The sequence below is a fragment of the Hylobates moloch genome, unplaced genomic scaffold (genome assembly GCF_009828535.3).
Source record: "Hylobates moloch isolate HMO894 unplaced genomic scaffold, HMol_V3 SCAFFOLD_9, whole genome shotgun sequence".
Classification (NCBI taxonomy): domain Eukaryota; kingdom Metazoa; phylum Chordata; class Mammalia; order Primates; family Hylobatidae; genus Hylobates; species Hylobates moloch.
The window spans coordinates 103639664-103658471 of NW_026652284.1; the positions used below are offsets into that span (position 1 = coordinate 103639664).

The 18808-nt window shown below is 38.6% G+C and overlaps 1 protein-coding gene across 2 annotated transcripts in view; it reads right to left on the reverse strand.

Moving 5' to 3' along the window:
- The window catches only part of ATAD2 (ATPase family AAA domain containing 2), a 78275-nt gene that overhangs the window by 27389 nt on the left and 32078 nt on the right, over positions 1 to 18808 (reverse strand). For both annotated transcript variants that reach the window (XM_032760367.2, XM_032760366.2), the window contains 6 exons: positions 12364 to 12471; positions 10358 to 10466; positions 10012 to 10127; positions 8389 to 8563; positions 7217 to 7305; positions 105 to 264 (listed from right to left, as the gene is read on the reverse strand). In XM_032760367.2, the coding sequence (XP_032616258.1) occupies positions 105 to 264; positions 7217 to 7305; positions 8389 to 8563; positions 10012 to 10127; positions 10358 to 10466; positions 12364 to 12471 (757 nt within the window). The remainder of the gene's footprint in view (positions 1 to 104; positions 265 to 7216; positions 7306 to 8388; positions 8564 to 10011; positions 10128 to 10357; positions 10467 to 12363; positions 12472 to 18808) is intronic.

Genomic DNA, 18808 nt, shown 5'->3' on the forward strand with positions numbered 1-18808 from the left:
CATGATACAAAACGCAAGAATCTCCAAATTTTTACTATACCAAGACTTATTATTAATAAACAGCAATATATTTTGTCAAAATTTGAGTGACATTAAATTCTTACCTCTTTATCAGGCAGGCTAAAGAGGAATTCTCTGTCAAAGCGACCAGGCCTTCGTAAAGCAGGGTCTATAGAATCTAGTCTGTTGGTAGCACCAATGACCACAATTTCCCCCCTGCTGTCCAATCCATCCATAAGAGCTAGCAGGGTGGAAACAATAGAACTAAATTTTAAAAATAAGAGAGAAGAGATTAATACTATGAACACAGTCTATATCATTCAATAATATTTCTTCTTTTGTAATATTTAATGCATTACACGTGAATAAATTTTCTCAGGGCACCTCACTATTTCCAATGGATTACAAAAATCTATAAAATAACATCCCAAATGGCCCACAGAAATTGAAATAAATGGAAAACAGACGGTCGTTAGACCCCCACAAATGAATCCTAGAAGACATTTCATAAAGCATAATTTCAAAGGAACTTAAGAGTTCCCAAACAATATATAACATCAAAAAGAAAAAAAAGGCAAGGCATGGTGGCTCACGCCTGTAACCCCAGAACTTGGGGGCTGAGGTGGGAAGAGTGCTCGAGGCCAGGAGTTTGCGACCAGCCTGGGCAACATAGGGAAACCCCATCTCTATTAAAAAAAAAAAAAATTAGCCAGCATGGTGACATGACCTGTGCCTGTAGTCCTACTACTGGGGAAGCTGAGGTTGTACGTAGTGAGCCAAGATTGCACCACTGCATTCCGGCCTGGGCGACAGAGCAAGACCTTGTCTCAAAAAAATAAAAAAGAAAAGAAAAAGAAAAAAAGTGCTGGTAGCACCAGGTAGGACACACAGTATCTAAAAATAATAAAATTCCCACTATATATACATTATCAAAGGACACCAAAATAAAATACAATATACATAAAGCATAACAGAATTTTCATTACATTTCAAACTTTTTATTACAAAGACAGAATAGTAAAATGATATCCAAATTTCCATCGCTCAGCTTCAACAATTATCAGTATGCCTTTTTTAATGTCTTCACCTGACCACTTTTAAAAAGAAAAATAAAACCTCGGACACACAGTTCAATTCATAAATATTTCACGTAAGTACTTCATGTATGTATTTCTAATAGATAAGGACTTAAACCCAACAATATCATCATCCTAAGTAAATGACTAATTCTTTAATATCCAATACCTAATTTTTCCTGATTATCTCAAAATATCTGTTTACATTTGATTTAGTTAATCCAGGACCCACACACCACACTTATTTGTCACTGAATTCCTTGACAGTTCCCACTGTGCCTCTTACATCTTTTTTCCCTCCATGCCATTTATTTGTTGAAGAAACTGGGTCATTTGGCTTGTAGAATTTCCTTTCCACATTCTGGACTGGGCTGACTGCTTCCTGACAGGGTCATTTAAGTTGTCCCTCTATCTTTCGTATTTCCTGGAAACTGGTAGCTAGATCTAGAATCTTTTTTTTTTTTTTTTTTGAGACGGAGTCTCACTCTGTCTCCTAGGCTGGAGTGCAGTGGCGCGGTCTTGGCTCACTGCAAGCTCTACCTCCTGGGTTCATGCCATTCTCCTGCCTCAGCCTCCCGAGTAGCTGGGACTACAGGCGCCCGCTACCATGCCTGGCTAATTTTTTTGTATTTTTTTTTTTTTTTTTTTTTTTAGGAGAGATGAGATTTCACCGTGTTAGCCAGGATGGTCTCGATCTTCTGATCTGTGATCTGCCTGCCTAGGACTCCCAAAGTGCTGGGATTACAGGCGTGAGCCACTGCGCCCAGCCTAGATCTAGAAGCTTAATGGATGCTGGCTAAACCATCTGGGATGACATATTTCACAGGAAGATACCAGGTAATTCCTATTATATCCCCACAGGAGTCACCTAATACCAGTTTCCCATTTAAGGTCAATCAGTGGGTTGAGTTTCAGTCAGGTGTTATCAGCTTGTTCCACCCATCATAAATATCCCCATCAATCTTCTTTTTTATCTTACTGCTTGAGTGGCCATTGATAATTATTGTTTAGATAAAGGTTTCCCAAATTAGCACTACTGACATTTTGGGCCAGATAATTATTTGTTGTGGAGAGCTTCCTGTATGTGTAAGATGTTTAACAGCATGTCTGGCCTTCATTTACCAAATGCTAAGTAGCTGCCCCCACCAGTTGTGACAACCAGAACTGTCTCTAGATATCTGTCCCTGTGGGGAGGGGGATGGCATCATCCCTGGTTAAAAAACGACAGGTCTAGATCCACTATTTCATAAGAGGGGGCAAAATGGTGACTTTCTAATTAAATCATTTCTTTTGCATTTATTAGCTGTGATTTTCCTATATAAAGAACTACACAACTTCATCAACTGCTGAATTACCCTCAATCATGGCCTGTATAGGACAGGAAGAAGAAATGTTTGATTCTTTCCCTCTTATCAATTTTCAGAGTAATAAATAATAACTCAGCAACCTTAGGTGACCAGTTGAATTAAAAACATTATTAAAAACTGATGATTTTTTTTTTCTTTTTTGAGACGAAGTCTGGCTCTGTCGCCCAGGTTGGAGTGCAGTAGCACGATCTCAGCTCACTGCAAGCTCCGCCTCCTGGGTTCGTGCCATTCTCCTGCCTCTGCCTCCCGAGTAGCTGGGACTACAGGCGCCTGCCACCACGCTTGGCTAATTTTTTTGTATTTTTAGTAGAGACGGGGTTTCACCGTGTTGGCCAGGATGGTCTCGATCTCCTGACCTCGTGATCCACCCGTCTCGGCCTCCCAAAGTGCTGGGATTACAGGCGTGAGCCACTGCGCCCAGCTCTAAAAATTGATGATTTTTAAGATCTTGGTGTGTTCCCTGCCAGCAGTGGCGGGGGTGGTGGTGATGGGGAGAAGGCTCATTCTGTACTTTCTGGTTCTCGTGGCTATCTCCTCCCCTCACCTCCTTGCTCTGCCATGCCCTGCTCCAAAGAGACACCTGTCATTTCCCTCCGCAAGTGGGTCTGGCCTGCAGAGGAGGGTGGGGTGGGGCATGCAGCTCCACCTTGCCTGGTTCTGGACTCAACCTGGGAGCTGGGAGTCCACACAGGCTGAGGGCTATGACCTACACAGTGCATATGATTATACAATACCACCTATGGAAGAAGCTATCAGACATTCAGATACCTCCTCCTTCTGGGTGTTACGGAAGAGTGGCTCTCCATTTTGGCTTGGCTGCAAAACACTTAAGAGCTGGGTGTCTTAGATGAAGGTTATAGGAGAAACATTGGTGTTTTGTCAAAGAAAAGTTTGAAGTCAAAACTTCAAGGTAATTGAATTGCACAGCGCATTTGTGAATCAATTTTTTATCCAGCAATAGAACTCCAAGTTTTGAATAACAATGCTGAAAAGGGTTCAGGAAGTTTTGGTTGCAATGGAAAGAAAATTTATGCCAAGAATAGAAATTAAGAAATCATACCTTTGTCTTACAAATAAGATGTTTTCATTTTAAAAAAAAAAAAAAATCAAAAACAACAACAACAACAAAAAACTGATGGTGGCTGGGCATGGTGGCTCATGCCTGTAATCCCAGCACTTTGGGAGCCCGAGGTGGAAGGATCACTTGAGCTCAGGAGTTCGAGACCAACCTGGGCAACAGAGACTTCATCTTTACTAAAACAGAGACTTCACCTTTACTAAAAAAAAAAAAAAAAACAGACAAAAAAAAACCCCAGCTGAGTGTGGTAGTGTGTGCCTGTAGTTCCGAGAAGTTGAGGTGGGAAGATTGCTTGAGCCCAGGAGATCAAGGCTGCAGCGAGTTGTGATCATGCTACTGCACTCCAGCCTGGGTAACAGAGTAAGATCCTGTCTCAAAAAAAAAATAAATAAATAAGGCCTTGTGCGGTGGGTCACACCTGTAATCCCAGCACTTTGGGAGGATGAGGCAGGTAGATCTCTTGAGGCCAGGAGTTCAAGACCAGCTTGGCCAAAATGGCAAAACCCCGTCTCTGCTGAAAGTTCAAAAATTAGCCAGGAGTGGTGGCACATGCCTGTAATCCCCGCTACTGGGGAGGCTGAGGCACGAGAATGGCTTGAACCTGGGAGGTGGAGGTTGCAGTGAGCCAAGATCATGCCACTGCACTCCAGCCTGGGTGACAGAGTGAGACTCTGTCACAGAACAACAACAACAACAACAAACAAAACCAAAACCAACAACAACAAAAAACTAACAACACAAAAAAAGTGATGTTTTTTAGGTATTTGATATATTTCTATCTACTGTAGTCATTATTTTTGATGCTCAAATTGTTTAATCTTCAGCCAGTGAGAGATCCCTCAAAATTGGCTCCTATGTCATTCTGGTACGATTCCAGTAATTTTTTTATTGCTTTCAGGCATTACAAAGTATTCCAGGCTTGACTTTATCATTTCTGCTTCAGTGTTACAATCCGCCATCTCTCCTGAGTCCTAAGATTTAGAGACCACACTCAGGGACAGACATTAATTGCTACTGGACTGTGATTGCTTCCAGGCCTTTTTAAAGTGTCCAGAGTTAGGATTTTTTTTTCTTAAAAAAAACAAAAACAAAAACAAAAAAAACTTCGTCCCAAGTTTCTATTGATATTTGCAATTCAAAGTAAAGACTATCAGGGTTTCAGGTCGAGTGGGTGGCTCACGCCTGTAATCCCAGTACTTTGGAAGGCTGAGGCACAGGTGGATCACCTGAGATCAGGAGTTTGAGACAAGCCTGGCCAACATGGTGAAACCCTGTCTCTACTAAAAATACAAAAAAATTAGCTAAGTGTGCTGGTGCATGCCTGTAATCCCAGCTACTCGGGAGGCTGAGGCAGGAGAATAGCTTGAACTTGGGAGGCAGAGGTTGCAGTGAGCCAAGACTGTGCTACCGCACTCCAGCCTGGGCGACAGGGCAAGACTTCGTCTCAAAAAAAACAATTTAGGGTAATTTGACCTCTTTATTCACATTTGAATCTTCTTTCTCTTAGGTTGAAACTATTATTACCTAATGACATTCACATAATTACTTATTTGCATTATTCTACAGTATTATTACTAAAATTAAGGTACAGAATACAGTTTAATCATCTTCAACATGCAATGTGCTAAATTCTAAAAAAGCTTAATTTAACATACATTTTTACTCTGTCAGAATTTTTAAGTTTTTGGTTAAAATAACTTGAATACTAAATTTCTTTTAAAAATGTAGCTATATTTGGCCAGGCGCAGTGGCTCATGCCTGTAATCCCAGCACTTTGGGAGGCAGAGACGGGTGGATCACCTAAAGTCAGGAGTTCAGGACCAGCCTGGCCAACATGGCGAAACCCAGTGCCTGCTAAAAATACAAAGAACAGGCTAGGCACGGTGGCTCATGTCTGTAATCCCAGCATTCTGGGAGGCCGAGGTGGGCTGATCATCTGAGGTCAGGAGTTCAAGACCTGGCCAACATGGTGAAACCCCATCTCTACTAAAATACAAAAATTTAGCCAGGCATGGTGGGGCACACCTGTAACCCCAACTACTTGGGAGGCTGAGGCAGAAGAATCACTGGAACCTGGGAGATGGGAGTTGCAGTGAGCCGAGATCACACGCTATTGCATTCCAGCCTGGGCAACAGAGCAAGACGCTGTCTCAAAAGAAAAAAAAAAAAAAATATATATATATATATATTTGAGGTGGCATAGTTTTGCTACAATTACTGTGTAATTTTTTTGCCAAAATTCCTCCAATACCTTTAGAACTATCCCAAAACACAGTAAGTACTCAACTTACTTCATTATGAAGTGATGGAAATATTGTTAAATGTTTCTTCCTGTTAGCACAATGAATATAGTGTGACTGATAATGAAATGTGTCACATATAAAAAGTTTATCTGATTACTAATAGGACATGCAGAGACAAAACTACTTTTACCATGGTACTTAACATATATTTTAATTTACTCACAGCAACAAATAAAATTGTTTATCATCAAGTTTAAAAGGCCATTAGAATATAGCAAATCTTGTTAGATGTTAGAAAAGCCAAAACCCACCTATCAATCACACACTATATCTTATTCATCTACATTATCTACAATATAAAACAATACTACTAGCATATATGAAAGCATGAAAATATTTCCTTTAGGATATTCCAAATTAATCAATAAATTACATGTCATTCATGAAACCATTTAAAAAGAAGTTCTAAAAAACTAGAATGAATTGGGACTAAAAGTAATTTAGATTCAGGTTGGGACAGTAGCACTAGTAAAAGTGCTCCCTTGGATAAGCAACTAATCATGGGGGTTGAGGGTTCAATTTACCCATCTTTAAAATGAGGAGATTGGTCTAGTATTAGAATCCTAAACTAATAGTAATGCCCTAAGTTAGATTTTATTTAGCGCAGGCAATGTCTTAAAAGCATCCAAATTAGCTGGCAAAATTTAAGATACTTAACAATTTGAACATAAAATCTGAGGGAAAAAAATCGATTTTTCAAGCCTGGGTAAGCTTCTGCACATCTCTAACAGGTCAGAGATAAAAGCAACTGGATATGCTCTTGTGATAGGACATTCAGCCACATTCCCCACCATAGCCCTACTCTTACTAGTGGCTTAACATCACTGACCCGCAGACATTTGTTTCTATCATGAGTTAAATCTTCTGTAACCAAGATTTTTAAACCATGCTTTACAACACACTGACACTCGGAGCAGGTTTACTTTTTTTTTTTTTTTTTTGAGAGGGAGTCTCGCTCTGTCACCCAAGCTGGAGTGCAGTGGCATAATCTCAGCTCACTGCAACCTCCGCCTCCCGGGTTCAAATGATTCTCCTGCCTCAGCCTTCCATGGAGCTGGGATTATAGGTTTGCATCACCACACCCGGCTAATTTTTTTTTTTTTTTTTTTTTAGTAGAGACAGGATTTCACCATGTTGGCCAGGCTGGTCTCAAACTCTTGACCTCAAGTGATCTGCCTGCCTTGGCCTCCCAAAGTGCCAGGAATACAGGTATGAGCCACTGCACCCGTCCACATTTTTTAATTTTTGTACTATATACTGGGGTTCTACTACCAAAAAAAAGGAACTACTAGCTTATAAAGTTTCTTTTACCATTTAACATTCTATCTCTCACACATCAATACCACTCAGGAAATAGGAAGAAATGTTGAAGTGCCATCAAGCAAGTTTTACCTGTGAATCTGATCTTGCCTGCTTGACCGTACTGGAGCCAGACCATCAATTTCATCAAAAAAAATAATTGATGGGCGCATCTGATAGGCCTAGAAAGTAGGTTGAGTGGTCATTTGTTAGCATAAACAGCCTCAAACACGTAGACTTAATATAAACCATTTTAATCAATTCTCATTCAAACATGCTTAACAGAATTTATAGAGCTGAATATATACTATTTCAATCGGTTTTTCTTCAAACTTGCTACCAGAATTTATTTATAATTTTTTTTTTTTTTGAGATGGAGTCTGTCACCCAGGCTGGAGTGCAGTGGTGTGATCTTGGCTCACTGCAACCTCTCCCTCCTGGGTTCAAGTGATTTTCCTGCCTCAGCCTCAATTTATTTATAATTTATAACTATTTATAATTTATAAATTTAAACATAAGTTCCAGTAACTGGGTTTTAAGAATTCAAACTAAATTATAATGACATATGGTTTAATTTTCAATTGCATTTTCGACTAGAAGTATTCAAAAGACATACTCCACTGGTTATATACCTTAGATTTCATACAGCTATCGTTCCTGGACACGCAAAAATATCTATTGAACTATGGAAACAAGACAAAGAATAGAAGACAATGACATAGTCTTCCTCCAAGTCAGGATGGGAAAACATTATTTAGCAAGATGCCACAGTTTTTATCCATTTCCATAAACATAAAAGTAAAAAAGAACCTCAGGAGAGTTCCAAAAAGAGATTTAAAAGCATTTGCAGCAATATGCCCCAGTAGATCAGAATGTATTATCTCACAATGTGCTGTCAATACAATCTGGGATATGAAAATGAAAGCTGCTCCAGGGCAGAACTAGTCTTCAACTCCCATACTGAGCCATAATTCACTACTACCATCTCTCTAAATATGAGATTACCACTCTCTTCCTAGGCATGAGACCTAAGACTCCAAAGAACTAAGATCCAATTATTTCTTTCCCTTCTTACTATAAAATTGTTCACTGTAGGTCAGTGTCATCTCGACATATAAAAGAAAATAATCTAGAAAGATTACATATTTAGTCTAATTCCTCTGGGTTTATTTAGAACACTGATTAAATGTAAGATTTATCTAATCCTCACAGACATCTGCCTAGATTACAGAACTATCCAGATATATAAAATGTTAATACCATACCTGATCAAATAGCAATCGTAGCTGTCTTTCAGATTCTCCTACCCATTTACTTAGGCAATCAGCACCTTTCCTCATGAAAAATGCTACTCTTTTATCCCCTTGACTGCACTCATTGGCAAGTGCTCTGGCAACCAGAGTCTTTCCAGTTCCAGGTGGCCCATAAAACAAACAACCTCTGAAAAACAATATATTAACATTTTAGTATTACATTTAAAAAGCAGACTTTTAAAACAAAAATTAGAAACCAATTGCATGATTCATTTAATTAGAAAATTAAAATATGTAAGACAACTGAATTATGGTACAGTTTCACGCCACAAAGCACAACTTAAAACCTGGGAGTTAATACTGATACTGTAAAATTAATATTGAAACTGTAAATAAAACTCTATTTGAAACATTTAACAATTCATTCATCATATTATCTTATCTTGCATACGTAATCACATATCACAATCATATAATTCAATTTGTATGGGGGAAAACGTATGTTGTAAGGAAGAAGAAATGTGAAAGAAAATTCAAGAAATTTGTTTTTAATTTACTAAATTACTTTAACTAGGCATTTCCAACATTTCCTGTAAGAAGTAAATGTTATTTAATATTAATAACTTTCTGACTTATTTTTAGAGATGGGGTCTGTCAGCTAGGCTGGAGTGCAGTGGTATGATCATAGCTCACTGCAACCTCAAACTCCTGAACTAAAGCAATCTTCCTGTCTTAGTCTCCCAAGTCACTGGAATCACAGGTGTGAGCCACCACGCCTGGCACTTTCTTTCTTTCTTTTTTTTTTTTTGAGACAGAGTCTTGCTGTGTCGCTCAGGCTGGAGTACAGTGGTGCGATCTCGGCTCACTGCAACCTCTGCATCCCAGGTTCAAGCAATTCTCCTGCCTCAGCCTCCCAAGTAACTGGGACAACAGGTGCCTGCCACCATGCCCAGCTAATTTTTTTGGGTATTTTTAGTAAAGACAGGGTTTCACCATGTTGGCCAGGCTGGTCTTGAATTCCGGACCTTGTGATCCACCTACCTCGACCTTCCAAAGTGCTGGGATTACAGGCGAAAGCCACCGTGCCTGGCCACTTTCTAATTTTTTAAATTACAAAATTTAATTTAAAACCCACCAGTGTTTACCTGTGATTGATATATGGTACATTACTTTTTTTTTTTTTTTTTTGGAGATGGTGTCTTGCTCTGTCGCCCAGGCTGGAATGCAGTGGCACAATCTCAGCTCACTGCAACTTACGCCTCCCGGGTTCAAGCAATTCTGCCTCAGCGCAAGCTGCCAGGCCTGGCTAATTTTTTGAATTTTAGTAGAGACGGGGTTTCACCACGTTGCCCAGGCTGGTCTGGAACTCCTGAGCTCAGGTAATCCACCCGTCTTGGCCTCCCAAAGTGCTGAGATTACAGGCATGAGCCACTACGCCCGGCCCGGTATATTACTTTTATGATGGGGGGAAGCTTACTAATTTTTGAAAGTTTATTTAAATTACTGCTTCTAAAAAGGTGATTCAGAGAGAAAAGCGAAAAATTGCTTAAAAATGGGTTAATAAGCAAGGTATAAGAACTACAAGAAGCAAGAATAACAGATTTTCAGCTAAAATTAAAAATATAATTAAATTACCTTGGGGGTTGAATTTTAAATTTTTCAAAGACTTCTGGATAAAGTAATGGAAACACCACCATCTCTTTTAGAGCTGCTATATGATTAGACAGGCCACCAACACTATCAAATCGTACCTGGTAATGGAAGCGAACATGTACATTTTTAGATTTGCAGTCCAGATTAAAATGTCACCCCACACCATACACAGTCAATGAAGTAATAATATCTTAATTGTGACCTGAAGATTAACAAAAAATGTCTGTAAAGGTTAGAGTTTTGACTAAAAAGAAAAATCATTGGTTCCTTTTTTTAACTTTAAAAGCACATTATAGTTCAAGCGTATGTTTCAAAACAGAGTACTCACTGAAGAATCTAGTTGCATTGGATCAACATCAGCAAGGCTTGCTCCAATTTTCATTCGATCTTTATAAATGCCTTTTAATTCATCTTTCCGAAAATTTAGTGGGAGGCACCTATTTAAAAAGATTTTTTAAAACCACACAAACCCATCAACTCACCCTTCTTTCCAAATTCCATGTTTGAATATAAACATTTAAGTTAAAAAAAAAATCTAACTCAACTGGAGCAATCTTAAGATATGTATTTTAATTTCCTCATTTTCTGTAATAGGTCCAGAACTTAAGTGTTAGAAATATTTATATCTGAAGCTTTATTATGAAATTAAAGATATATAATCAAATAAAAATACCAAGATGCCACAGGCACCGTAAAGTGATTCATGATGGTGAAATCAGACAGTACCAACCTACATTTTAATGGAGGTGTCTAACATAGACAGGGTATTTACCATTTGCCAGATACTGTTTTAGTTTTAGATGCTTTACCTGGATTAAGTCAATAAATCCTCACAACAGTCTTATGAAGAAGGTATTATTATTTTCCCCATTTTAAAACAAAACCAAGACATAGAAAGATTAACTGATTTGTCCAAGATCACCCAACTGGTAAATGGCAGGGCCAGGAATCAAACACAAGTGGTCTGTCTCCAGACCTATAACAACTCTGCTATAATACCTCTCAGAAAAAATATTCGCAGTCTACCAGCATTTGGATCCAACGTCAATCCTCTCAAGCAAGTTCCCTAACTACTTCCTTTTTTTGTTGTTTTGTTTTGTCTTTTGGGTTTTTTCTGAGACTGAGTCTCACTCTGTCGCCCAGGCTGGAGTGCAGTGGCGTGATCTCGGCTCGCTGCAATCTTCGCCTCCTGGGTTCAAGCGATTCTCCTGCCTCAGCCTCCTGAGTAGCTGGGATTACTGGTGTGCACCACCAACACCTGGCTAATTTTTGTACTTGTAGTCGAGATGGGGTTTCACCATGCTGGACAGGCTGGAAGTTCCCTAACTACTTTCAAAAATATTCAGAAATAGTTATGGCCAGGTGTGGTGGCTCATGCCTGTAATCCCAGCCGAGTCACTTGAGGTCAGGAGTTCGAGACCAGCTTAGCTTCTACTCCAGTCTGAGTGACATAGTGAGAACCTGTCTCTATTAAAAGAAAAAAAAAAAAAAAAGAATCCAAGCACCTAAGCACTGCATTTTCACTTACTCAACCAGATCTGTAAAATGTAAATAATCCTTGCTCTATCTCCCTTAAATAATTATTGGGAAAATCAAATAAGCTGGTTACTATATGTGGACTTACACTACAAGGAGTTATAAAATGAGTAAAGCCTTCCGTTTTCCTTAAGAGTTCCTCAGAACTTATCATTATTACAAGCAAAATAAATAAATAAATAAAATAAAATAAAATAAAAAATATATGAAATGAAAAGAAAAGGTTATTTCCTTTTCTGTTTGACCAGAACCACTGTGGGCCATATATAATGATTTGGCAAGTGGGCCAGGCATGGTGGCTCACAGATGTAATTCCAAAGCTTTGGGAGGCTGAGACGGGTAGATAATTTGAGGCCAGTAGTTCGAGACTAGCCTGGCCAACATGGAGAAACCTCATCTCTACTAAAACTACAAAAATGAGCTGAGTGTAGTGATGCACACCTATAACCCCAGCTACTCGGGAGGCTGAGGCAGGAGAGTCGTGTGAACCCAGGAGGTGGTGGTTGCAGTGGGCCAAGATCATGCCACTGTACTCCAGCCTGGGCAACAGAACCACGCCCTGTCTCAAAAAAAAAAAAAAAAAAAAAAAAAAAAACAAGAAATCAGTCATATGTTCTAACCTGTTATTCTGATTCAACTGTAGATAATTCTAACAAGATAGCATTCTAGTTTATACATTAACCTGTTGTGCAACTTTTTAATCAGCCAGCCTATACTTATACCCAAATTATTCTGTTTTCTTAGCAATTTTTAAAAAATGTATCTTCTAGTTTAAAAAGGCATCGATATGGCACTTACCTATTGATAGCCCTATTACGACTCCTTTTCCTCCGCCTCTCAAAGTGCTGTTCATCTTCAGAGGAGGAAGATGAAGTCGAGTCACTACTGTGGATTGCATGCCTTCGCCTAAAGTAAAAAACAAAATTGAAATCATGATAAGGGAGGGCAGGAAAAAGAAAAGGCATAAGAAAAGCATCAGAAATATCTAATGCTCCAAAAAGGTTTATCATAAAATTAATACATCTGCTGACCCACTGACATAAACTTTGTTGGTTGAATCTTTCAAACGGAATAAAAGACTTAAACAACTGAGAGGAAAGGAAAAAAGACTAAAGACTGTGGCAGAGCTGAATATCAAATGTTCATGAAGACAGGAGAAGGCAGGGTGACTTCTTAGTCTTGATATAAATCAGCTATTCTTGAAGAGAAAGGTGGGATTAAGAGGGTATTAGAATATTTGGGGCTGGGTGTGGTGGCTCACACCTGTAATCCTAACACTTTAGGAGACCGAGGGTGAAGGATCACTTGACAGGAGTTCAAGAACAACGTAGCGGGACCTTGTCTCGACTAAAAATCATTCGAGCAACTTGGCAAGATTTGGTCTCTACTAAAAATCAAAAAGCTTAGACAGGTATGATTGTAGCACATCTGTTGTCCCAGATACTCAGGAGGCTGAGGTGGGAGATTTGCTTGAGCCTGGGAGGATGAGGCTGTAGTGAGCCATGATTGCATCACTGCACTGCAGCCTGCTGGGTGACAAAGTAAGCCCCTGCCCCTATTTAAAAACAAACAAAAAAAAAGTATTTGGGACTGTAATTTGAAACTATTTTCAATATTACACTATACATAATATTCACATTTGGGAGGAAATCACCTACTTTAAAAAATCAAATAACTTTTTTTTGAGATGAAGTCTCACTCTATAGCCCAGGTTGGAGTGCAGTGGCGTGATCTCAGCTCACTGCAACCTCTGCCTTCTGGGTCCCAGTTGAGCAATTCTCCTGCCTCAGCCTCCCGAGCAACTGGGACTACAGGCACGCGCCATTGTGCCCAGCTAACTTTTTTTTTTTGATAGAAATGGGGTTTCACCATGTTGGCCAGGCTGGTCTTGAACTCCTGACCTTGTGATCTGCCCGCCTCAGCCTCCCAAAGTGTTGGGATTAAGGTGTGAGCCATCACGCCCGGCCTAAAATATCAAACAATTTTAAAAGAAGGACATGAGATTTTATGTAAACAAAAGGGCATCAAGAAAGACTTTTTAAATGCTGGGAAACAGTGATGAGTAAGATGGCCTTTTATCAACAGTTTACCATCCACTGTAAATTCACAACTGTCACTTAACAGCTGTGTAAATGTGGATGAGTTACTCAACCCATAAGTTTTCTTACTTACAAAAAAGAAAAAAATACTATCAAATACTTAGGCTGGTTGGTAATATTAAATAAGATGCCAGGTATTACAAATACACAAGAAAATTTTTAATCACTTCTACCTTTGAATGGTTGCAAAAGACTCACAGAAAAAGAGTCTGGTTGGGAGGAACTTTAATTATTCTACTTGCTCAGGGTCTAGAACTTTTCTGAGTCAGAGTGCAATGATGGTAAGTAGGTATTTCCAGAAATATAAAAGGTTCACAATCTATTATCTGCATAATGTAGTTCTAGAAACGTATATCAAAAAAACTCTGAAAAGTTATTCCATTATTCACTTGCAGCAAATCATAACCTGACATAGTACAAGGCAATTTTTAGTTTCTATTTTGTCCCACTTACTATGATTATTCATATGTTTTACTACAGAATTATTAATTAATACATTTGACTACACAGTGCTGGCTTGGAGACCCTAGAGATGTTAATGTTGCCATACTACATATGTTGTGTGTTATCTGTAAATCCAGCCAAAAAGTCTGAATTCTGAAACACAAATAGTTTTCCAAGGGTTTTGGATAAGGGGTTGTAGAAACACAGAAATAAATAAGAAAATAATCTTTCACCCATCCACCTACCCAAATACACCCAAGACCATCTTTGTGATCAGCCTGAAACTAAAATTGTTACATCCAGTACAAGTCTGCAATTTTATATGAAAAACTAACTTATTCATTATTACCATGAATATTAGACTTTAATGTATTCACATAATTTTATGTGAACTCACTATGTAGTCACAGAATTCAGACTAACCTCCCAATTAATAAAAAAGACTAACATTAACTGACTGCTTTCTGTACCATGTGCTTGATATAGTATTTAATCTTAATTAAAATTTTGGAAAAGTGGATTATTAGTAGGCTCAATTTACAGTTAGGGCCAGTGTGGCTTCCAGGTTAAATAATTTACTCAAAATATCAGAATTAGTCATTGATGGTATCAGAATTCAAACCTATATGTTTATTCAAAAAATCTGCATTCTATACATTACTATACTGATGATTTCCAGTTTTTTATTTCATAAACCAATAAAGTTAAAAGCAAATAATAACACAACCTGTGGACCAACATGAAATTTCTGACATTCGATTTGCAAAATGGACATTCTTTTTAAACATCAAAGTACAGTTATAATAGCAAATACATACAGCACTTAATGTATGGCAGACACTATTTTAAATGCTTTACATGTATTAACTCATCTAATTCTCACAATACTATGAGATAGGTTCTACCATCCTCACTTTACAGCTAAAAAAAAAACTGAAACAGAGTTAAGTAACTTGCCAAAGGCCACCAATAACTAGTAGAGCTGAGCTCCAAGCCTAGACAGTCCTAGTCATGGGCCCAGGTTCTTAGCAATTACTCTATACTGTAGAAAGGTCATTACTTCAGTTTAAAAACATTGTAAACACTATCCCACAAGGTAGAGAAAGAGGGAATCCTCCCCAAATCATTCTATGAAGCCAGTATCACCCTAACACCAAAACTAGGAAAGGACATAACCAAAAAAGAAAACTACAGACCAACATCCCTGTGAACATAGATGCTAAAATCCTTAACAAAATACTAGCTAATCGAATCCAACAACATCAAAAAGATAATCTACTATGGTCAAGGGGGTTTCATACCAGGGATGCAGGGATGGTTTAACATACTCAAGTCAATAAATGTGATACACCACATAAACAGAATTAAAAACAAAAATCACATGATCATCTCAACAGATGCAGAAAAGGCATTCAACAAAATCCAGCATCCCTTTATGACTAAAGCTCTCAGCAAAGTGGACATACAAAGAACATACTTCAATGTAATAAAAGCCATCTATGACAAATCCATAGCCAACATAATACTAAATGGGGAAAGGTTAAAAGCATTCCCTCTGAGAACTGGAACTAGACAAGGATGCCCACTCTCACTACTTCTGTTCAACACAGTACTGGAAGTCCTAGCCACAGCAATCAGACAAGAGAAAAAAATACAAGGGTATCCAAATCAGTAAAAAGGAAGTCAAACTGTCTGTTTGCTGATTATATGATTGTGCACCTACAAAACCCCAAAGACTCCTGCAGAAAACTCCTAGAACTGACAAAATAATCCAGCAAAGTTTCAGGATACAAAATTAATGTACACAAATCAGCAGTAGGTCTACTATATACCAACAGTGGCCAAGCTAAGAATGAAATCAAGAACTCAACCCCTTTTACAACAGCTGCAAAATAAAATAAAATACTTGGGAATATACCTAACCAAAGAGGCAAAAGACCTCTACAAGGAAAACTACAAAACACTGCTGAAAGAAATAACAGATGACACAAACAAATGGAAGCACATCCCATGCTCATGGATGGGTAGAATGAATATTGTGAAAACGACCATATTGCCAAAAGCAATCTACAAATTCAACATAATTCCCATCAAAATACCAGCTATCATTCTTCACAGAACTAGAAAAAAAATCCTAAAATTCATATGGAACCAAAAAAGCCCGCATAGCCAAAGCAAGTCTAAGCAAAAAGAACAAACCTGGAAGCATTACATTACCTGATTTCAAACTACGCTATAAGGCCATAGTCACCAAAACAGCACAGTACTAGTATAAAAACAGGCACATAGACAAATGGAACAGAAGAGAACTCAAATAAAATCAAATACTTACAGCCAACTGATCTTCAACAAAGCAAACAGAAACATAAAATGGGGAAAGGACACCCTATTCATCAGATGGTGCTGGGATAATTGGGTAGCCACATGTAGGAGAATGAAACTGGTTCCTCTTCTCTCACCTGATACAAAAATCAACTCGAGATGGATCGAGGACTTAAATCTAAGACCTGAAACGATATAAAAATTCTAGAAGATAACATCAGGAAAACCCTTCTAGACATTGGCTTAGGCAAGGGTTTCATGACCAAGAACCCAAAAGCAAAAACAATAAAAGCAAAGATAAACAGGTGGGACTTAATTAAACTAAAGAGCTTTTGAAAAGCAAAAGGAAGAATCAGCAGAGTAAAAAGGCAGCCCACAGTATGGGAGAAAATCTTCACAATCTATACATCTGGCAAAAGACTAATATCTAGAATCTACAATGAACTCAAACAAATTAGCAAGAAAAAAACAATCCCATCAAAAAGTGGGCTATGGACATGAACAGACAATTCTAAAAAGAAGATATACAAATGGCCAACAAACATGAAAAAATGCTCAACATCACTAATGATCAGGGAAATGCAAATCAAAACCACAAATGTGATACCACCTTACCCCTGCAAAAATGGCTATAATCAAAAAATCAAAAAATAATAGATGTTGGTGTGTATATAGTGACCACTTCTACACTGCTGGTGGAAAAGTAAACTAGTACAACCACTATGGAAAACAGTGTGGAGATTCCTTAAAGAATTAAAAGTAGAACTACCATTTGATCCAGCAATCCCACTACTGGGTATCTACTCAGAGGAAAATAAGTCATTATATGAAAAAGATACTTCCACACGCATGTTTATAGCAGCACAATTTGCAATTGCAAAAATGTGGAACCAACCCAAATGCCCATCAATCGAGTGGACTACTACTCAGCCATCAAAAGGAATGAATTAATGGCATTTGCAACTACTTGGATGAGATTGGGGACTTACTCTAAGTGAAGTAACTCAGGAATGGAAAACCAAACATCATATGTTCCATGTGTTCTCACTAATAAGTGGGAGCTAAGCAATGAAGATGCAAAGGCATAAGAATGACACAATGAACTGTGGGAACTCACGGGCAAAGAGTGGGAAGGGAGTGAGGGATAAAAGACAACAAGTTGGGTTCAATGTATACTGCTTGGGTGATGGGTACACCAAAATCTCACAAATCACTACTGAAGAACTTACTCATGTAACCAAATACCACCTGCTCCCCAAAAACCTACAGAAACAAAAACTTAAAAAAAAAGGAAAGAGGCGCTGAGGCAACCCTTGTATTTTTTTCTCTTGTCTGATTGCTGTGGCTAGGACTTCCAGTATTGTGTTGAACAGAAGTGGTGAGAGTGGGCATCCTTGTCTAGTTCCAGTTCTCAGAGGGAATGCTTTTAACCTTTCCCCATTTAGTATTATGTTGGCTGTGGATTTGTCATAGATGGCTTTTATTACATTGAAGTATGTTCTTTGTATGTCGACTTTGCTGAGAGCTTTAATCATGATCCATTTTCATAGGAAAATGTTTCCTAAATTTGAAAAACAAAAACCAAAAATAAAATAAAAAAAAAAACATTTTAAACACACATATCTGTCTACATGTGCTCATCCCCCAATCTCCATTTTACTGAAAGCCAATTAAAAATCTGACACCCACAAACACTGGACCAGCACTTTGAATCTAACCAAGAACTCGGCCGGGTGCGGTGGCTCATGCCTGTAATCCCAGCACTTTGGGAGGCCAAGGCGGGTGGATCACGAGGTCAGGAGATCGAGACCATCCTGGCTAACACGGTGAAACCCCGTCTCTACTAAAAATACAAAAAATTAGTCGGGCGTCGTGGCAGGTGCCTGTAGTCCCAGCTACTTGGGAGGCTGAGGCAGGAGAATGGCATGAACCCGGGAGACAGAGCTTGCAGTGAGCAGAGATCGCACCACTGCACTCCAGCCTGGGCAACAGAGTGAGACTCCGTATCAAAAAAAAAAAAAAAAAAAAAAAAGAATCTAACCAAGAACTTCAACTTCTTGCCAGTTCTAGTTCTTTGACAAAAGATAAAGAATATACTGAAATACTAGTGATGCAACTGTGCTATTACGTTACCTTATTCAAAGGTAACATTACCTTTAAAAAAAAAAATTAGCCAGGCATGATGGCACAGGCCTGTAATCCCGCTATTCAGGAGGCTGCGGCAGGAGAATAACTTGAAAACGGGAGACAGCAGTTGCAGTAGGCTAAGACTACGCCACTGCACTCCAGCCTGGCAACAGGCGAGACTCTGTCTCAAAAAAACAAAAAAAATCAGGAAAAAAAAAAAAAACACCCCAAATAATTAGAGAAGAAAAAAA